The sequence below is a fragment of the Myotis yumanensis genome, unplaced genomic scaffold (genome assembly GCF_028538775.1).
Source record: "Myotis yumanensis isolate MYYU_CA2020_CCGP unplaced genomic scaffold, mMyoYum1.0.hap1 SCAF_1, whole genome shotgun sequence".
Taxonomy (NCBI): domain Eukaryota; kingdom Metazoa; phylum Chordata; class Mammalia; order Chiroptera; family Vespertilionidae; genus Myotis; species Myotis yumanensis.
This window is the reverse complement of record NW_027223752.1, coordinates 240284232-240306513: the sequence shown is the minus strand read 5'-3', so window position 1 is coordinate 240306513 and position 22282 is coordinate 240284232. Positions and strand designations below refer to the sequence as shown.

Sequence of the window (22282 nt, the reverse complement as noted above, 5' to 3'; positions counted from 1 at the left end):
CCGGATGTTACTCCAGACCAGATCTCTGGACTGCATCAACCCCCCGGATGTTACTACAGACCAGATCTCTCTCGGGACTGCCATCACAACCCCCCGGATGTTACTCCAGACCAGATCTCTCTCGGGACTGCCATCACAACCCCCGGGTGATGAAGATGGAAAAGACTCGGGCTGCTGAACACCCTGCTCCCTCACTCAGTCTCCTATGGAGTCCCCAAGTCTGAAAACCAGCTCGAGGATCAGGAGGGGAAAGAAGGGAAAGTAAGACAACTGGGAGGCTAGCCTCTGAATCTGTACCAGGGACCTGCCTTCTGACACACATTCTCGTCAGCCTATAATTAAGTCACTGCCCCTTCCGTGGGCAATAATCTGTTTTCCCAAATATTCCCAGTTTACATGGGCCATAAACCAAGAATTTAACAGCTTAGCAAGAGGGGAAGTCTCTGGCACCACCCAGGCCAGGCCTTTAGCTGCAACCTTACTTCCCCATTCTAACTGACACTAAGGGGATAAAAGGGGAGCTTGCTCCATATTCATCACTCAGGCTTTGGAAAACTGAGTCACTGTATTAGTACATCTGCAAATAGAGGGTTTTTCTGAATCTCCTGAGTACCCGTTGTGTGTTTTCTGGTCGCCTGGTAAATTCTGCAACATTCCCACCAAGGGGGACACCACCACAGCCCAGGCAGCTGCGTGCTGAGCTCAAGCCCTGATCCCCACATACCCACCTGGCCCCAATTCTCTCCTGCTTCCTGAGAGGCCCACCTGGCTCCTCCTCACACCTGTCTCCTGACAGGCCCACCTGCCCCTCAGGGATTAAGATCATCCCTGGGAACTGCACCCTCAGGTGGGTGTCCATCTGACCACACAGGACCCTCTGGCTGCTCAGTGCCTCAGGAAACCGCCCTAGCAGGACCCACTGTATCGTTCTCACCGACTCAGACCAGGACTTGAGCTCCACAAGCCCGGGGCCTGCTCCTTCTGCCCAGCTCTCCCACATTGCCCGGCACAGAAGACACTTTCAATCAATAAGTGACCACACGGGTCCCAACCTCAGCTTCTGACGTCCATTTGGCATGACTGCCCATCCCGGACACCCAGACCCTTGAACTTGTGGGGATTTCAGTTTTCAATTCCGCTTGATGGACCTGCGTTGATGGAGGAAATATCTCATTCTAAATGTTCAGGCAAAGGGTTACTTTCATCAGCTTTACATGACGTTGTTCACTGGCCTTTAGGGGCAAACGATGAAGACACAGAGGAGGGTTTCCAGCCCCACAGGCCTGTGGGGAAGACGGTGTCAGTGCCTCTCCAGGACTCAGCTCGCACTCACTGCTGCTCTCTGCAGTGCACGGGGGGAGGGGAGGCCCGAATGGGCAGGCTCCATTGAGGCCAGAGTCAGGAGGACCACTCCTTCTTCCTTCCTGACTGACTGCCACTGACTGGTTCACCTCAACACAGGCAGCTCAGGTGTCACTAGCAGACAAGGAACCCTCACTCTCAGCCCAAGCCCCCGCAGCCACCCTGCATGAAACAGGCAGGGTTGGGGGGCAGGAGCACACCATTGTGTGCTGAGCCAGCTCAGCCAAGGGTTAGAAAGCCTGAGTGTGGGTGGTGAAAGGATGAAGAAATGACAGACAGAGAGAATAAGCTGGGTCTAGGTGGTTCCCTGTGCCTGGCTGAGGCCACAGAGAGAGATCCAGAAGCAAGCTGAGCCTTTATTTTATAGCCAGAGGTAAACAAGGTAGTGGTCACCATAATTACACTGTTCTTGTGCGTTTCACTTGTTTTGGCAGCACTTGCTGCACCTCCCTCAGCCCATTACCTTCCCAGATAAGATCTAGGGAGCGACCTAAGGTCCAGTCTAATTATGCTAAGAGGACTGTGCCCTCTAAGGTGGGACTTGTTTGTGACTTTGCCAACAGGTCAGTCCGAGGCTTAACCCTATAGCCACATCCTACACCAGGGGTGGGCAAACTTTTTGACTCAAGGGCCACAATGGGTTCTTAAACTGGACTGGAGGGCCGGAACAAAAGCATGGATGGAGTGTTTGTGTGAACTAATATAAATTCAAAGTAAACATCATTACATAAAAGGGTACGGTCTTTTTTTATTTTAGTTTTATTCATTTCAAACGGGCCGAATCCGGCCTGCGGGCCGTAGTTTGCCCACGGCTGCCCTACACCATTGCCCTGAACCCAACTTGTTTAGAAAAGACCTGACCTAGGGACTGAGGGTCACTCGGTGCTCAAGGGCAGATTGTGGGGAACTGTGGCCACTGTCACTAATCCTGGGACAGGCGTCCACAGCACAAGCCCAGCTGCTGACCAGGTCTCCTCTCCAGGCCTGAGTCTCAGGCTCGTTCAGGGCTCCTACAGACCTTTAAGAACTGCACAGGACGCCAACATACAGTGCTCAGGCTTTATTGCAGACGCTGGCCAGAGAGCTGTCAGAGGGAGTGGTGTGAAAATGCCCACACTGGGCTCACCCTGGATGTGGGGCAGGACTCCTGCAGCTTCTAAGAAGTGTGGACTTGAGCTCTGACAGCTGGTTATGGTGACTTTTTTCAGGTGTTTCTTCATGTTGCCTGAGTTGTCCAGGGGTCGGAAGGCTGACATGCTGTTTACTTTTCACCAACTGTCACTTCAGTGACTGTAGTGGTCTGGATAGTTCTCACATTCATGGCTACGCTGAAGAGGAGTGCCGCTATAAGGGCAAGCAAGCGGCCAAAAACGACTCTCAAATACACCAGTGACATACCACCTGCCCTCACTGACCGCCTTCTTCTTGGAGCGGGTCCGCTGTCCACACTCCCTCCCGCACCACTGTTAATGCACAGGGGAGGGTCCCAGCCTACATGGCAATGGCAGTTCTTGTTATTGTTGCACACGCCCCTGTAGTTGCATTTCGAAGGGGGACAGTTGTAGTCTATGGCCGCCAGGGTAGCATTGCAGAAGCCCTGAAGACAAAACTTTCCACCGCCGCAGGGAGTACCAGGTCTCACAGCACCAACATCAGTGCTTTCTGTGGCACGGTGTGCACCCACCCCAAAACACAAGGACTCCCCGATGATTGAGTGATGGAAGCCCACATGCTCCTGCAACCGAGGCAGATGAGTGACATTGACACACTGTAGGCGTCCACACATAACGTCAGCGTCCGCACAAGGCATTGGGCGAAATCCAATCGTAACTTTACAGTGTCCAAATCGGTGGCCCTTTTTATTGATGCTGTAGCAGATGTCTGGCGCGCTCAGCGCCCCCTCCCCAAAGATCTCCTTGCAGTGCATACTGCGGTCGGTACAATTGCCCTCATAGCAGTAGCCGTCCTCAGTGCACGGGGTTCCATCTTGCAGATAAAAGTCACTGGGGCACTTCGCGTCCTTCCCCGTGCAGTACTCCGGAAGGTCACAGATGTTCTGGATCGGCCTGCAGAGCGTCCCTGCAGGCGAGTGGGTGCAGTTTGTGCAGCACGTTTCTCTGTTACAAATGCTCCCGGGTGTAAAGCGGCAGTCACTTTCGCAGCACGTGTTGCTGTAACACTGCTTGAAGGTCCCACAGTCACACTGCTCTCCGTTTTCCACCACAGAGTTTCCACATCGAATGGATGTCAGGCTACTGTTTGTATGCACCATTTCAGTTCTAAACAGGCATTTTGCGTTATTATACAATATGTGTTCTGTGTGTTGAAAAGAACAGTTACTGAATGAATCTGTCAACACAGGGTATCTGTACATGATGCAGGTGGTCCTTCTCTGGCAAACACACTCCATCGAATCTAACCACAGACCAAAAGAGGCCCCTATTTGGTGGGAGGCTATAATTGATAACAGTAAATAATGTCTGGATAGTTGACCCAGAAAGATCAGATTTCTATTTCCACACAGCGTGTATATACCAGGTCTAAAATCAACTTCATGGGGTCCATCTCTTTTCACAATTAAGGCTGGATATGTGTCATAATACTTATAAATTCTGTCAGCATAATCCTTAGCAAATGGACCATCTGGCACTTTATAGTTGTTCATATCAGTTGGCTCTCTCACATTGTAAATGACCATGAGGCCGATGTAGTACCTCATATTAAGACCTCTGAACATGGCGTCTATCAAACTACCTAGATGTACCAGGTATTGAGCACACTGTGACACATTGTTGTACAGAGTATAAATGGAATGGGCACTCATAAGACAGCCTTTCATAGCTCCACTGTGGGATGCATACATCTTACTGCTGACCCTGGAGGCTGCACTGGGGTTCGGGTCAGAGTGCAGCAGGTACCTCTCAGCCTTGTGTCCCAGACTGGACATGGGTCCTATGGCGTTGGTGTCGGCTACGAGCTGAGAAACGATGTGCTCAAACCTCTGGGAATCCTTGAGGGGTTTGATTTCATAGGCAAGGTCGTCCACCTTCAGGATGCCTTCCAGGCCCCCATAGCACGTGTCCACGGTGACCATGGAGAGAGGGACGTCCTCCAGGTAGCCCAGGTAGTAACAGTCGAGAGGGACAAAGGGGTAGTCCACCTGCAAGGCCCCCTGGTCATCCTGAGTCATCATCACCAGCTGTCCGGGCCAAAAGAGTCTCTTGCGCCGCATGTGGAGGACGTGTCTCTGGCCCCCAAACCTCAGGCTGTAGGAGAGCCAGCCTGCTGCCCGCACGGCTTTGCTGTGGTGCAGCTCCTTCGTGGGAATCACCACCTCCGAGGAGATGTAGCGCCAGGAGGGGTGACCTTGAGAACACTGGGTGGGAGCCAGCAGCACCCAGAGCCCAAGCAGCAAGAGGTGCCTCCTCAGGGTGACGGGGCCCCCTGCCAGCCTCATGCCCGTGGTGGGGGAGAACCGTCGATGGGAACGGAGAGAGGGAGGGTCCTCAGTGAAGCCTGGTCCCCACCATGTGCTGTGGCCACTTCCTGCCAAGGGCATCCTGACAGAAAACCCACCCTGGCTGGGTCAGCTGAGGCAACAATGACAGGGTGGGGCAGTGGGTGGGGCTGGGCATGCATCCAGCTGGGGTGGAGGTGGGGGAGGTGGGAACCCTGTCTGTGGATGCTGAGGTGGAAATAAGAGACAAGGAAGCAGACCATGTCTCCATTGCATACTTGTCAGGCCGTTGTATCGCAAATCAGCAAACTGGACAAGATGCCTAATGAGCCAATTAGTTAGGAGTCATCTTTATTGTGCAGAAATTCAGAGCAGATTACCTCTGTCAAATTCTGAATAAACACAAGAGGGAGTATTTCCTTTTTATATCCTTCTAGTTTGTGTAAGATAGCTTATGCCTACTTGATATCTCTTAAGGTGTACATATGTGTAGAACCTTGAAGAAATAATAAAATTCATTCGAGCAACAAAAACACAGTATATGATGATGAAAAATACATTTATTTTTTAATGTATACATGTACACTGATAGTCTGACAGAGAACTTTATGACTCCGTTTGATATTATCAGTGGGACTTTTGCTGCTGCATCACTGATGACAGAGATTTCACATCAGGTTTATATTTCGTGACCTTCAGAGATATTCACGAGCTACTACTTTTATCCGTCAGGCTACTCCTATTATGAGACTTAACAAAATTCATCACTGAGCCCTAACTGGTTTGGCTCAGTGGATAGAGCGTTGGCCTGCGGATTCAAGGGTCCCAGGTTCGATTCCAGCCAAGGGCATGTACCTTGGTTGCGGGCACCTACCCAGTAGGGAGTGTGCAGGAGGCAGCTGATCGGTGTTTCTCTCTCATCGATGTTTCTAACTCTCTATCTCTCTCCCTTCCTCTCTGTAAAAAATCAATAAAAGAATTTTAAAAAATTCATCACTGAGAACAAAGATTCACAAGCGTATGTGGATGAAAACATGGAGAGTAACGCTGTTGCAAAGTTTTTTAAACAGAAAAAAATTTCTGGAATGGCATTCCAAGTCCTCAATAGTTCGTTTTCGACACTTCTCTCTGGTACTCCTGTCTCTAATCGCTTTGTTTTTCAATGTTTTCCAAGTCAACTCTAAGGTCAATAAATTTCTGCTTTTAAATTGAGCTACTCTGAAATTCAATCAACTGCATTTCAAAGTCAGCCATGTCTATCCATGAAAAAATTTGTAAGTTTAGTTTCTCCAGTTTCATGCTGTCTGGAAACCTCATGAATTTTGCTGTCTCTTCCAGTTATCTTAATTTTGCAAATCTTGAGAAGAACTGCTCAGTAGTTGACTTGATGATGTTTAAAAACAGCTGTTGAAGGCTTTAACAGTCTATTCTGTCATCTTTTGGGAGGTCTTTGATGTGCCTCTTGAGGTTTGGGAAATATCAAAATCTCTCACCATCCACATCCCTCTTAAAGACTTCCAGTTTCTTTTCAAAAGCCTTTATGTAACCAAACATAACATCAAGTGTCTTGCCAGTTCCTTGTAATTTAACATTTAAGTCATTCAAATGTTCACAAAAATTGTAAATGGAAGATTATAAGAGAGGGTTTCGCGTGCCAGCAAAAGGTACTGGCGTGCCATGTTTGGCACACGTGCCAGGGGTTGCCCACCCCTGTCCTAAACCTTGACTAGCTTGATATCCTATCTGAGTTATTAACTCTTGTCTTTTGCCGGTAATAATACAAGCTTGTAAACCTTCTAAAATTCTTGTCCCCATAAGTTGACTGCAATTCCAGAGACAATATATGGCTGAAACCATCCTGTTTGTCCTTCCTCGTCTTTCCACTTTAACACCGCAGTGCTGCGTTACGTGTTATCAGGAATTCCAACTCCCGTGACAGAGCCCATAACTTCTACCATGGACCAACTTGGAGGCCGGAGTTCTTGACTGATGACACGAATATCTGCTCCAGTGTCTACTAGACCTTCCAACATTTCCCTCTATTCTTAGATTAATCATAGGAGGGGTCTTGCTAATTTCCTGTATCCATTATGTATCTGAGCTTCCAAATCTTGGTGTCCCTCTCTTCCTATTTATAACTTCACCTTGCTGAATATAAGGCAAAATCAGGAGCTGAGCAATTCTTTGTCCTGGAATAATTTGCATAATATGTTTGCATTCTAAAATTACTTTGATTTCTCCCTTATATTCTGAATCTATGACTCCAGGAAAAACAGTTAGTCCTTTGAGCGTATTTTCACTCTTTCCTAGGACTAAACCTGACATTCCTGGTGGCACAAGTCCCCAAATTCCTGTAGGAACAACTTATCTAGCCATATTGGGGATCAGGGTGATTGTTATTGTGCTATTAAGATCAAAGCCAGCCCTAACAGGTTTGGCTCAGTGGATAGAGCGTCGGCCTGCGGACTGAAAGGTCCCAGGTTTGGTTCCGGTCAAGGGCATGTACGTTGGTTGCGGGCACATCCCCAGTAGGAGATGTGCAGGAGGCAGCTGATCGATGTTTCTCTCTCATTGATGTTTCTAACTCTCTATCGCTCTCCCTTCCTCTCTGTAAAAAATCAATAAAATATATACTTTTTAAAAAGAGCCTTTAAAAAAAAAAAGATCAAAGCCAGCATTTCTTTCTGTGACTTGAAGGAGGGAATCTACTGTGGTCCTGGCAGGGTGGAACTTCCCCTTTTTTAATAACGGGGCTGGGGGGAGCCCCTCCGGCTGTTTCCCTGCGGCTGGCCATTTCTTATGTCTTGATTTAATGGCTGGCCATTTCTATGAAATTTAGACCTACATTGATTGGCCCAATGACTCCCCTTCTTACATCTGGGACATAGACCTGCATCACCTGAGTTGGGAGGCGGAATGATTACGCCTTCTCCCGGCGTGTCACCTTTTGGCTTTTACGTTCCTTTTTTCAATGTGCTTGTTGTCCACAATTGAAACATAATTTGTTTCTTGTTGTGATTGCGGCAGCTCGTAAGCTTGCCTGAAAAATGCCCGACCCCACATTCTGACATGCTCGAATCATTTCCGTAATGGTACTATTTCTTCTTAGAGGCATTAGACATTTCTTACAATCAGCATTGGCATTTTCATAAGCTAATTGCTGAGTCAAAACATCTCCTGCTGTCTCATGTTGAATCTGCCTTCTCACTGCTCAAGTGACGCGAGCTACAAAATCAGAGAATGACTCAGTGGGCCCCTGCATGCACTTACTACAGGCTCCTTCAGGTTCCCCTTTTGCTGGTAAAGTCCACCAGGCTTTTCATCCACAAGGTCTAATTGGCTCATACGCCTGCTGGACGTCACTAAATTGTCGCTGTCCTGCAAGCATCTCAAAAGTTATGGGAACATTCTACCCGAGATTTGAAGACGCTTGCTCTTGACATTTCTCTAAAAATTCTCCTTTCTAGAGCAAATAATCTCCTCCATCCAGACTAGCACAGGCTAGAGAATACCAGTCATAAGGAGCTAGGAATGCTTCAGAAATGTTAGTTATAATTTCTCCAGTAAATGGAGCATTTGCACCATTCTGTATTACACTAACACTCAAGGCCTTTATCATTTTAAAGTCAAATCTTTCATGCTGTCTTATTATTTGATTTGGGAATTGTGGATTAGCTACCTGTATAATAGGAAAAGCAAGTCTATCTTCTACTGTCATGTCCTTTAATCCTTGTCTCATGGCTTTTTGCATAGGTGATTCTGTTAGTGGCGATTAAATGTTTCAGAATCAGGACACGAAGGCCACTCTTTCAATCTATCTTTCTGCTCCTCTTTAGAAGCAGAGGGTGCAAGGGGAGGAGGTCTTTCTTCTTTAAAAAGCTCTAACAAATGCATTACCGTTTCCCACAAAGAGAAACAATTTGGAGGCAAATTTTTCCCCTGCTGCTGAGCTACCTTCAAGTTCTGACCTATCCATTACCAACATTCAATATCCAATGTACCCTCATCAGAAAACCATGGATTATATTCTACTAGAGGCCCGGTGCACAAAAATTTGTGCACTCAGGGGAGTCCCTCAGCCCAGCCTATGCCCTCTTGCAGTCTGGGACCCCTCAGAGGATGTCCACCTACTGACTTAGGCCCGCTCCCTGGGGAATCGGGCCCAAGCTGGCAGTCAGACATCCCTCTGGCAGCCCAGTAGCCCTTGGGGGGTGTCCATTTGCCAGCGGGGAGCAGGCCTAAGCTGCAGTCGGACATCCTTAGCGTTGCTGAGGAGGTGGGAGAGGCTCCCACCAACACTGCTGTACTGGCAGCCATCAGCCTGGCTTGTGGCTGAGCAGAGCTCCCCCTGTAGGAGTGCACTTACCAGGGGGCAGCTCCTGCATTGAGCGTCTGCCCCCTGGTGGTCAGTGTGTGTCACAGTGACCAGTCATTCCCAGTCATTGTGCTCTTAGGGTCAGTTTGCATATTATCCTTTAATTATATAGGATAGAGGTCTAGTGCGTGGGTGGGGGCCAGCTGGTTTGCCCTGAAGGGTGTCCCGGATCAGGGTGGGGGTCCCACTGGGGTGCCTGGCAAGCCTGGGTGAGGAGCTGATGGCTGAGGAGCTGATGGCTGTTTGCAGGCTGGTCAAGCCCTCCCCCCGCCCCACACACACACAGTGGGGACCCTCACCCCATGGAGGTTTGGCCAGCCTGGGTGAGGGGCTGATGGCTGTTTTCAGGCTGGCCACACCTCCTTTAGGGTGGAGGGTCCACTGGGATACCTGGCCAGTCTGGGTGAGGGGCTGAGGGCCATTTTCAGGCTGGCCAAGCCCCCCAGCGACAGAAGCTCCCAGCCTCTCTTTTTTTCTTTTTCTTTTTTTTTTTTTATCCTAGGGTTTATTTACCTTCTATAATTGAAACTTTATAGCCTTGAGAGGAGCTTAGAGCCAGCCAGGGAGGGCGGGAGGGAAGCCTCCTGCTCGCTCCAGCTCCGTGGCCATGGCCTGCTGAAAGCAGGTATCTGGGGTTTATTTACCTTCTCTAATTGAAACTTTGTTGCTTTGAGTGGAGCTCAGAGCCAGGTGCGGCAGGCGGGAAGTTGGCTTCCTCCATCATTGGGGCAACCAAGCCTCCTGCTTGCTCCAGCTCCGTGGCTGCCGGCTGCCATCTTGGTTGGGTTAATTTGCATATAGTCGCTCTGATTGGCTGGTGGGCGTGGCTTAAGGCATAGCAAAGGTATGGTCAATTTGCATGTTTGACTTTTATTAGTGTAGCTAATAATCTGTAGAAACTGTAAAAGAAGATCTTCTGAAACTGCGACTCCCTTATCCTTTAATAAGCAAGTTAGAAGTCTATCGGAAAGTCTCTCCTCTCTCAACAAATTCTGCCCCATTTTGATCTGGTTGAAACAAAAGAAATCACTCAAGCACTTAAGGATCCACGGGCTTCCGCAGCTGACACGAGTTTTGCAAGCAGTTAAACTTCCACCACCAGGTAAGGTGATATTTTCTGCTCTGGCGAATCCTTTTCCTCCAAGATCCTGTTCAGAGCACCAATGGTGAAAGGCCACGGCCAGCGTGGCTTTCAGGTTCAAAGGCTTGGAGAAAGAGCTGATGCACAAATTGACAAGCAAGACATAGGAATATTAATTTTTAGAATTACTGGGGGAAACCAGAGGAAAACTCAACTAGAGAAGTCTCCGTTCCCACCTGCTTTTATTTACTAGGACACACACCTGCCTTTAGGAATGCGGACAGACATATCAATGGTCATGTTTAGTAAACAGTAAGATTGTCAGGTTTTGGGGGAGTGTGCTTTAGGCCATTGAGTCAGCAGCAGGTAATAAAATGTAGATATTCACCCTGTGAATATCAGAAGGAGTCCCGGCTAGCCTTCTGCCAGATTCCTCACATTTATATTAATTACTGTTGATCTTGGTTCCCAGCAGAGAACCCTTTATTAAACTTTTTAATCATACATTCCAGAACGGTATGTTTTGAGGAGCTCCCCCCATGATGGTGTCCAAAATGATGAACTAAAACCCTCCCAGTGAACAGTGTCACGAGACAAAGGAGAGTTCTTCCTGTCGTCCACCTGGCCACTTCCCTCGCGGGGAGTTAGGTGCCTCTTAGCACTGGTAGGTCAGTAGAAGCCCCTGCCCTGGATCAGGTCCACCGGGAGGGACAGTGTCCCACAGAACCTGACACCACCGGAGCCATATGAGGTCACCACAGAACCGCAATGTGGGACTCACTCAGGCGCCGCAGCTGACACCGTGGGGCACAGTCATCAAACACGTGCCCGCAGCTTCACACAGAGTTCAAGACTCCCGCCCCAGCAGTCTCCTGTCCTATGCGGTGACCACGCCGCTCAGGAGGTGATCAAGCTCACCTTCCGCCTTAAAGGCGGGCCTGAACTCGGTCCAGGGCCCCCGGGGACACTTACTGGTCTGATGTCCTGGTCCTGGCAGACTTTATTGTCTTCCCTGGAGTCCCTTCAGCACAGCAGTGGCTGAATACTGCCGGCCCGGCGACGGTCAGGGTCCAGTGAAATCACCGGCGGTGTGCCTTCCTGTCCATTTCGGGGACCCAAAATAGGCAGCCTCCTCTGCTGGCTTCCAACAATGGTGGCTGAAAGGGCCAGAGTGGCTCTTGGCTTCTCGGTCAGGAAAACAAATGTTATGGCAGAAATCAGGCTGGGCAGAAGCGACAATCCAAATGTACTCGGAGGTTCAGAAAAAGACTTATTTGCACTGCTGTGGGCTCAGCGGAGTTCTCTCCAGAGGCTGGGCCCTGAGTCCGGGTTCTGACCTTTTTTGATACATGATAAGCTTCCGGTACTCAGGGGTCTTTCCACACATGTGGCAGCGTGGGTGGTTGGCTGATGTGAGAAGCAAGTGAGATAACAGGAACCAAGAGGATGGTTCTGGAGGAGTAAGGAAGGGGAGGGTTATCTGCTCTCGGCTGGCCTTCTCACTCTGGGGCCAGCGTCAGGAGGGCCACTTCTTCCTCCTTCTGGTTGAGTGCCGCCACACAGGAAAGGGTGCTCTCCAGGGGCTCAGGTGTCACTAGCAGACAAGGAACCCTCACTCGCAGCCCACACCCGCAGCCACCCTGTGTGAAACAGGCAGGGTTGGGGGCCAGGAGCACGCCCATTGCCCTGAGCCCAACCTGTTTAGAAAAGGAGACCTGACCTAGGGACTGGGGGACACTCGGTGCTGAAGGGCACGATTGTGGGGAATTGACAGGAATTGGTCCTAAAGGAACCTGTGGCCACTGTCACTAATCCTGGGACAGGCGTCCACAGCACAAGCCCAGCTGCTGACCAGGTCTCCTCTCCAGGCCTGAGTCTCAGGCTCGTTCAGGGCTCCTACAGACCTTTAAGAACTGCACAGGACGCCAACATACAGTGCTCAGGCTTTATTGCAGACGCTGGCCAGAGAGCTGTCAGAGGGAGTGGTGTGAAAATGCCCACACTGGGCTCACCCTGGATGTGGGGCAGGACTCCTGCAGCTTCTAAGAAGTGTGGACTTGAGCTCTGACAGCTGGTTATGGTGACTTTTTTCAGGTGTTTCTTCATGTTGCCTGAGTTGTCCAGGGGTCGGAAGGCTGACATGCTGTTTACTTTCCACGAACTGTCACTTCAGTGACTGTAGTGGTCTGGATAGTTCTCACATTCATGGCTACGCCGAAGAGGAGTGCCGCTATGAGGGCAAGCGAGCGGCCAAAAACGACTCTCAAATACACCAGTGACATACCACCTGCCCTCACTGACCGCCTTCTTCTTGGAGCGGGTCCGCTGTCCACACTCCCTCCCGCACCACTGTTAATGCACAGGGGAGGGTCCCAGCCTACATGGCAATGGCAGTTCTTGTTATTGTTGCACACGCCCCTGTAGTTGCATTTCGAAGGGGGACAGTTGTAGTCTATGGCCGCCAGGGTAGCATTGCAGAAGCCCTGAAGACAAAACTTTCCACCGCCGCAGGGAGTACCAGGTCTCACAGCACCAACATCAGTGCTTTCTGTGGCACGGTGTGCACCCACCCCAAAACACAAGGACTCCCCGATGATTGAGTGATGGAAGCCCACATGTTCCTGCAACCGAGGCAGATGAGTGACGTTGACACACTGTAGGCGTCCACACATAACGTCAGCGTCCGCACAACGTTGTGGCTTGAATTCAGTCGTAACTTTACAGTGTCCAAATCGGTGGCCCTTTTTATTGATGCTGTAGCAGATGTCTGGCGCGCTCAGCGCCCCCTCCCCAAAGATCTCCTTGCAGTGCATACTGCGGTCGGTACAATTGCCCTCATAGCAGTAGCCGTCCTCAGTGCACGGGGTTCCATCTTGCAGATAAAAGTCACTGGGGCACTTCGCGTCCTTCCCCGTGCAGTACTCCGGAAGGTCACAGATGTTCTGGATCGGCCTGCAGAGCGTCCCTGCAGGCGAGTGGGTGCAGTTTGTGCAGCACGTTTCTCTGTTACAAATGCTCCCGGGTGTAAAGCGGCAGTCACTTTCGCAGCACGTGTTGCTGTAACACTGCTTGAAGGTCCCACAGTCACACTGCTCTCCGTTTTCCACCACAGAGTTTCCACATCGAATGGTTGTCAGGCTACTGTTTGAATACACCAGCTGCCCTCTTTCTTGGAAGAGGCAGAGTTGTATATTATTATTAAGTACGTGTGCTGTGTGTAGAAAAGAACAGTTACTGAATGAATCTGTCAACACAGGGTATCTGTACATGATGCAGGTGGTCCTTCTCTGGCAAACACACTCCATCGAATCTAACCACAGACCAAAAGAGGTCCCTATTTGGTGGGAGGCTATAATTGATAACAGTAAATAATGTCTGGATAGTTGACCCAGAAAGATCAGATTTCTATTTCCACACAGCGTGTATAGCTCTGGTTTAAAATCAACTTCATGGGGTCCATCTCTTTTCACAATTATGCCTGGATATGGGAAATAATACTTATGAATGTTGCGAGCATAATCCTTAGCAAATGGACCATCTGGCACTCTATAGTTGTTCATATTGGTTGGCTCTCTCACATTGTAAATGACCATGAGGCCGATGTAGTACCTCATATCAAGACCTCTGAACATGGCGTCTATCATACTACCTAGATGTACCAGGTATTGAGCACACTGTGACACATTGTTGTACAGAGTATAAATGGAATGGGCACTCATAAGACAGCCTTTCATAGCTCCACTGTGGGATGCATACATCTTACTGCTGACCCTGGAGGCTGCACTGGGGTTCGGGTCAGAGTGCAGCAGGTACCTCTCAGCCTTGTGTCCCAGACTGGACATGGGTCCTATGGCGTTGGTGTCGGCTACGATCTGAGAAACGATGTGTTCAAACCTCTGGGAATCCTTGAGGGGTTTGATTTCATAGGCAAGGTCGTCCACCTTCAGGATGCCTTCCAGGCCCCCATAGCACGTGTCCACGGTGACCATGGAGAGAGGGACGTCCTCCAGGTAGCCCAGGTAGTAACAGTCGAGAGGGACAAAGGGGTAGTCCACCTGCAAGGCCCCCTGGTCATCCTGAGTCATCATCACCAGCTGTCCGGGCCAAAAGAGTCTCTTGCGCCGCATGTGGAGGACGTGTCTCTGGCCCCCAAACCTCAGGCTGTAGGAGAGCCAGCCTGCTGCCCGCACGGCTTTGCTGTGGTGCAGCTCCTTCGTGGGAATCACCACCTCCGAGGAGATGTAGCGCCAGGAGGGGCGACCTTGAGAACACTGGGTGGGAGCCAGCAGCACCCAGAGCCCAAGCAGCAAGAGGTGCCTCCTCAGGGTGACGGGGCCCCCTGCCAGCCTCATGCCCGTGGTGGGGGAGAACCGTCGATGGGAACGGAGAGAGGGAGGGTCCTCAGTGAAGCCTGGTCCCCACCATGTGCTGTGGCCACTTCCTGCCAAGGGCATCCTGACAGAAAACCCACCCTGGCTGGGTCAGCTGAGGTAACAATGACAGGGCGGGGCAGTGGGTGGGGCTGGACAGACTTCCAGCTGGGGTGGAGGTGGGGGAGGTGGGAACCCTGTCTGTGGATGCTGAGGTGGAAATAAGAGACGTTAACGTAAAAAACCATTGAAACCTGTAAAGAATTGTTGTGAGTTTATTTGAGCCAAACTGTCTACATATGCAGGGAAGCAGAAGCTCAACGAATTGAGATAGTGCTCCGGAGAATGGCAGGGTTACATCTGTATTTATACATGAAATTCATTGGTGACAGATTTAAGGAGGTGGGATTAAGCGAAGCCGGGAAACCTCTGTGATAGGATAAAAAGTAAAATGATGGACACATACTTAGGTGGGTGCAGGAACAATGAACATGACGATGAAGGGATTTGTGGTATCTGTCCTGGGACCCAGCACACCTGGTTGTGCCCCAGGGGCTCCATAAAAAGGGGAGTCACAAGTTACCCAGATATCCCAATGGTATGTTATCTTAGATGCAAAAAGACAGACAGGCTCAGTTACGGTAAAGGTTGACCTTGTCAGTGAAGATATCAGCTTAGAACGTAAATGCCCACCATAACTGCTTTTAGTTAAGGTTTAATTTCAGACCATCCTTTGTGGTGACTTTAGGTCTCCGAGTCTGCAGAACTGCCATGCAGGCCTCTCCTGAGCTTGTCAGGTCAGCATGTGGCCCCTTTCGTCCACAGAGACCATGCAATGCAGACCTATGTCTCCATTGCATACATGTCAGGCTTCTGTCTAGCTACTTGCACACATGTTATGTAATTACAGCAAAGTTAAATTCCCTACTGTTGCCCTAACCGGTTTGGCTCAGTGGATTGAGCGTCCGCCTGCGGACTGAAGGGTCCCAGGTTCGATTCTGGTCAAGGGCATGTACCTTGGTTGCGGGCACATCTCCAGTAGGGGGTGTGCGGGAGGCAGCTGATCGATGTTTCTCACTCATTGTGCTGTGGACCAACATTCGCAAGAATAAGACCACCGACTCCAATTAGGTCTTAAACAGCAAGCGAGTATTTATTGAGCTGGCCAGCGTCTGCCACAGGCCCCTCCTGTAACAGCCCTGAGCTTTGTGCTCGGCGAGCTTTTATTCACAGAAACCACAAACGTCCTTGATTTACAGTTACAAGGCTCGAGTCAGGACCTTGGCGCACAGCTGTCTGGGAGTGGGAAACTTGGAGTTATGCCTGGTTACCTATCCTTGACCCCATCCTTGTTAAAATTTTTTACTGACATTCAATTCATCACAATCGATGTTTCTAACTCTCTATTCCTCTCCCTTCCTCTCTGTAAAAAATCAATAAAATATATTAAAAAAATAAAAAATAAATTCCCTACTGTAGATGAAATGGCCACATACTAGCCTGACGAGCTCAGGGGAAGCCTGAGTGGTGGCCTTGCAAACTCAGAGACCTGTAGTAGCCACAAAGGATGGTCTGAACTGAGAACCTTTTCATTGAAAAGCAGTTTGTAGTGGGCAGTCATGTCCTAGGGCAGCATCTTCCCTGACAAAGGTCAATCTTTACCTTAACTGAGCCTATTGTCTTTTTGCATCTGTGATAACATATCATTGAAATGTCAGGGTAACTTGTAACTTCCCCTCTTCCAGACCCCTTCAGGCCACAACCAAATGCCCTGGGCTCCAGGACAGCAACCACAGATTCCTTCATTGTTATTGTTATCATGATAGTTGTTGCCTGTAAACTATCCAATACCCAGTTAAAGAAGCAAAAGAAATTTTAAAAAGCATGTTTCCATCATTTCACTTTTTATCCATTCCCAGAGGTTGCCCCCCATCTCACCATCCTTTGCTTTCTCCTGCCTCCCAAATGGATCACCAATGGATTTCATGTGACCCACGAAGCTCTCCTCCTTTGATTGTAATGTATGGAGCAAGGTGAAAAAATGCCATTCTCCGGAGCATTATCCCAATCTGTTGAGATTCTGCTTCTCAGCAATTATTGAAAGTTTGGCTAACATAAACTCACAAAGTTCTTTACGGGTCTGAATGTTTTTATGTTAACACTCCCAACAATGAAGCAGCACTGCCCAGCATCAAGCTCAGAGACACCCGCCGCAGGGCAAAGCTTACAATGAGCCCTAGAATACTGGGCCTCAGTGTGAGAGATGATCATCTCTGTGGATTGAAATAATGGGCTTGGAGACAGAAGTATGGCAAAAACGAGACTTTTAACACATCTTTGAAAGAGAGGGTGTCGGGCTCTACAGGCACACGTGGAGTAGCCATCACAGGCTATTTCTCTCTAGGGTGCAAAAGTCCCTCCTCTGGTTCCTCATTGGCTGAGTGCTATGGTGTTAACGGTTTTCCTCATATGTGGTCTAGGTCTCATTGTCTCACACTGGGCCATTAAAAAGAAAAAGGGCTACCCTAGCTGGTTTTGCTCAGTAGGTAGAGTGTTGGTCTGTGAACCAAATGGTCCCAGGTTCGATTCAAGTCAAGGGCATGTACCCTGGTCAGAGTGTGTGCAGGAGGCAATCAATTGATGGTTCTCTCTGTCTTTCCCTCTCTCTTCCAGTCTCTCTAAAATCAAGGGAAAGCCCGGCCAACATGGCTCAGTGGTTGAGCTTCAACATATGAAGCTGAAGGTCATGGTCTAATTCTCCATCGGGGCACATGTCTGGGATGTGGGCTTGATCACCAGTATAGGGTGTGAAAAAGGCAACCGATCAATGAATCTCATCATTGATGATTTTCTCTCTCTCTCTCCTTAGAAGAAAGGGTGGGTGCCTGAAGCCTTTCCTAATTATCTCCACCTACCCATGTCTAGTTGAGGTAGGCTGGAGGTGTTTTGTCATGGGTGCCTCAGAGGTTTCCATTGTGATGCTGGCTCATGTACACAGTCCTTTGTTCTTGTATCTTCTCCCCTCCTCCCCACATTCTCTTTGTTCTGGGGAAATTCCATAACCAGTTCCATTAAAAGTTGACTATGTTGGAGATGGATCACAGAGGCCTAGTTCCTTCACTCAATTGCTGGAGGCTAAAGCAAACAGAGATTAGCATGAAAGTGCAGAAGAGACATTGGAAGGCCAATGAACTTTGATATTCAGCAGGGCTGAATATCAGCACAAAACTGCCCTGCGTGGGCAAAATGGCTCAAGGCAATTTCTTGACCTGATAATCCTTACATTGTTTACCAAACTTTACCTTTGACCTGCCTGTGTGCATTGCTAAAGAGCAGATGTGTATTCAAACTGAATAAATAGGAGATGGCCCCTGGCCCAGTGTGCCTTTTCAGGAAAGAGGTCTCCACCTGGCCCCCAATGCCTTCTAAATTCATATTTCTTCTATAGCATTTTCATTTCGGTGTCATTCCCTCCTTCAGATCCTGAACCTTGGCGTGCAGGTCTCGGCAATTCGTGCCTCAAACAAGAGACTGAAGGAGCAGAATTGCCTGAGTGAAAAATGAAGTGAAAAATTAAAAGTTGGAAACTCACCAGAAAGGTGGAAATTCACTGGCGCACAAAGCCCGTGCCAGCATCAGAGTCGCGACCATAAGTGAACAGGGACGTTTCTGGAATCAGCCAGGTTATAATGGGGGCAGAATTTGAGTAAAAGGCAAACACATCATAGTAAATTTGTACCTTTCATGCTCAAGGATAAAGGAATTAAGGTGTCAAAAGTTACTCTCTTAAATCAGGCTCAAGGGAAACGAGTGCCCTTGTCATCTTTAACTATGTTGGCTCTTGTTCAAACTGCATTATGCCCACTTTGTACTGAGGATCAAAAGCCTACAGACCCCAGGAGGATTTGCCACTGCCCCCTCCCTCCAACTAAGGTAGAGCCTAAAATGATCGTCCACCTCTGGTGTGGGAAGGCTCATCAACTAGAAAAATGGGGCTAACAGTCAATTTAAAAAGGGACTCTAACGCTTTGTCTGAAAATCACCATCTGACGCCTTGGAACTGGCAAATTTTAGCTCAAACGACTTTAGATGTAAAGCCCGGGACGCAAGCCGCTGTCACAAAGAACTAAGAGACGCTTTTTATGCAAAAGGCAAAGGGTTTATTTAGCTACCAACATGTTGGGGCTTCTAGCTTACTCTGAGCGCAGCAGAGCAGCGGCTGTCAGTCCTGATTAAGAGTTTAGGTATAGGTTATATACTTCTCTAGCTAACGGGGGAGCAAACGGGGGAAGCAAGGGGGGTCACTCTTCTGGGAATCTCGGCGCCGTTGTGAATTAATGCCTGTCTAGTTTTTTATCAAGTTGCTTGTTTTTCAGTTTACTCCCGGGCTGCGGCCATCTCCCGTACCCTCCCTGCTGCAGCTGTCTCCCATAAAAGTTGATTGTTACATCTCCCCCCCCCCCCCCCCCCACTGACCTTCCTGATTGCCCTGGTGCCGTAAAATGTAACACTCTGGTAACGCTCTGATGCCGTTTGTTCCTTGACCTCTCTGACCTGATTATATTGGCGCCTCTCATTCCCCCCTTTTTCTGTGGATGGTTTCTAATCTTAGAGACCTTCAGGCTCAGCTAAGGCTGAGTACTGTTGCCTGATGATAAGGAGTTTAATGTCCCTTATCCTCTGATATGTTCCATGTGTCTAGACCGACAGCTAGTTGGCAAATGTCTGGAGATAGGGTAGGCCACCAGCTACCCGGAGTGTGGACACCTCTGGTTGACCAGACTACTTGCCCTGTTGGGTTGATGACTTTCTAGGTTAAGGTTACAGGGGCATGGGGGTTACTCGCCATCAGTTTGGCCAGGCAGGGGCTTACAACGAAAGCGAAGCTTAAGAGGGTTATCAGTCCTTTCTATTGTCCATTCAGGTCCCGGTGGCGGTGTAGGCTTGAGATGGGAGGCATGGATTTAAGGAGTGATGCCATCTACTTTAATTGCAGTCGGGGTGGTCAGCAGCACCATGTAAGGTCCTTTCCACCGGGGCTCCAAGCTGTGGGTCTGGTGCCTCCTTACGAACATTGAGTCTCCAACGTGGAAGGAGTGGGGCACTTTAAGGTCTCCTGGTTGATAGGCAGAGGTCAAGGGCTTCCAGACGAATTGCTGGACTCCCTCTAAAGCCTTCAACCTGGGGCAGTCCGAATTGAGGAAAAAGTTTTTCTATAATTTTTTTAACCACCACTTGTGCTGTTTCCCTTCGGGTGGGGTAGGCCTCTACCCATCCTGAGAAAGTATCTACAAAAATTAAGAGAAATCTTAATCCATACTTAGTTGGTTTGATTTTAGTAAAGTCCACTTCCCAGAATTGGCCGGGCCGGCTTCCCCTGAGCTTTTTCCCTTCTGGCATTTGCGACGGGTGTGCATTTACAGCCTGACAGGCTCGGCAGTTTCTTGCCACCTGTTTAGCTAGCTTTCTGTTTTCCTTGGCTGCTAGAGTGAAGGGCTGCTCTTTTAATAGCTCTTGCATCTTCCTGGCCCCCAAATGAGTGAGCTGATGTACATGTTGTAAGTAGGAGGCCGCCTGTTGTTTTTTACTCCTTGTAGCTTCGGGTGCCGTGTCCTCCTTAGGAGCCTTGTTCACTAGTGCTGGGACCTCTGCCCCTTTAAGAGCTGCTGCCTTTGCTTCTTTGTCTGCCCGCCGGTTTCCTGTGGCTACAGGGTCCGACCCCTTTTGATGGCCGGGGCAATAAACAATAGCTAATTTGGTAGGCAGTAGGACAGCTGCTAGTAGTCTAAGGATTTCGGCCTTGTGTTTGATGTCCTTTCCGGCTGAGGTTAACAGTCTCCTTTGCTGGTATATGGCTCCATGTACATGAGCCGTGGCAAAGGCATAACGGCTATCCGTATAAATGGTAGCTTTCTTCCCCTTAGCCAGCTCTAAGGCTTTTGTGAGAGCAATTATTTCTGCTTTCTGGGCGGAGGTCCCTTTTGGCAGCCCCGCAGACCATACAACCTTGTCCTTGCTAACTACCGCCGCCCCTGCGCATCTCTTACCATCCTGCAGGAAGCTGCTGCCGTCCGTGAACCAGGTCACCTCTGAGTCTGGCAGTGGGAAGTCCTTTAGGTCACGACGGATTCCTGCTTCTTCTGCCAGGATATCCTGGCAGGAGTGTAGGACCGGGTCCGCAGCCTCATCCGGAAGTAGAGTGGCAGGGTTTAAAGTAACTGGAGGTCCGAAGGTCACTCGGTCCTTGTCTAACAGAATGCTCTGATAGTGCGTGATGCGAGCATTCGAGAGCCACCGGTCTGGGGGCTGCCTGATGATACTTTCCAGCATATGAGGGGCCACAATAGTTAGTTTTTGTTCCAGAGTCAGTTTGTCTGCATCTTTGGCTAGTAAGGCAGCGGCAGCTATAGCTTTAAGACAGCAGGGCCAGCCCCCGGCTACTGAATCCAAGCGTTTGGATAGGTAGGCTATAGGTCTTTTCCAGGGTCCTAAAGTCTGGGTCAAGACCCCCCGCGCCACTCCCCCTCGCTCCTCTATGTAAAGGGTAAAGGGCTTTTTGACATCAGGAAGCGCCAATGCTGGGGCTGATAGTAGGGCTCTTTTTATATCATTAAAGGCTCGCTGTTGTTCTGACCCCCAAGAGAATTCTGTGTCCCCCTTTAGGAGTGGGTACAGCGGGGCAGCTAGCGAGGCAAATCCCGGAATCCACAGTCTACAGAACCCAGCTGTCCCCAAGAACTCTCGGAGTTGTTTTCTGGAAGTTGGTGTGGGGATCTGCACAACAGTCTTTTTCCGCGCCTCAGTTAATCAGCGTTTTCTTCCCCGGAGAGTATACCCTAGAAAAGTAACCTCCTGTCTGCATAGCTGGGCCTTCTTAGCTGATGCCTTATACCCAAGCTGAGCGAGCTCCTGTAGCAAGGAGCGAGTCCCGTACTCATATTCTTCCTGAGACGATGCAGCCAGCAGCAGGTCATCTACATACTGGAGCAGGGTTACCTCCGGGTGCTGGGTTCTGAAGGTGCCCAGGTCCTGATGGAGGGCCTCATCGAAGATCGTGGGGGAGTTCTTAAATCCTTGGGGCAGCCTGGTCCAAGTCAGTTGCCCTGCAAGACCAGCCTCCGGGTCGGTCCATTCAAAGGTGAATAGAGGTTGGCTGCTTTTGCAGAGTCGCAGGCAGAAAAAGGCATCCTTTAAATCCAATACAGTGTACCAGCTCCTGTCAGGTGGGAGGGAACTCAGAAGATTGTAAGGGTTAGGGACAGTGGGGTGTATGTCCTGTACCCTGCTGTTAACTTCTTGTAGATCTTGCACTGGTCGGTAATCCCCGGTCCCTGGTTTCTTGACGGGAAGGAGTGGTGTGTTCCAAGCTGACTGGCAGGGCTTCAGGACACCCCCCTGCAGTAGCTTTAGAATATGTGGCCTGATTCCTTCCCGAGCCTCCTTATTCATGGGATACTGCCTCACCCGAATTGGAACTGCAGAAGCTTTTAAGGCAACCACTACCGGAGGTTGATTTCTCGCCAGCCCTAATCCGGCCTTCTCCGCCCAGGCATCCGGATACTTGTCTAGCCACCTTGTTACATTTTGTTCCTTTACCGGGGAGTTATACAGGCGGTATTCATCCTCCATAGACATTG

The 22282-nt window shown here is 49.6% G+C and overlaps 2 protein-coding genes across 2 annotated transcripts; both read right to left on the bottom strand.

The window, feature by feature from the left end:
• Positions 1-2623: 2623 nt before the first annotated feature.
• Positions 2624-4819, bottom strand: LOC139007913 (disintegrin and metalloproteinase domain-containing protein 21-like). Its single transcript, XM_070411396.1, has one exon. It carries the CDS (start codon positions 4817-4819, stop codon positions 2624-2626), a length of 2196 nt encoding a protein of 731 aa, XP_070267497.1.
• A 7603-nt stretch (positions 4820-12422) lies between these two features.
• Positions 12423-14627, bottom strand: LOC139007897 (disintegrin and metalloproteinase domain-containing protein 21-like). Its single transcript, XM_070411395.1, has one exon. It carries the CDS (start codon positions 14625-14627, stop codon positions 12423-12425), a length of 2205 nt encoding a protein of 734 aa, XP_070267496.1.
• Positions 14628-22282: the final 7655 nt, after the last annotated feature.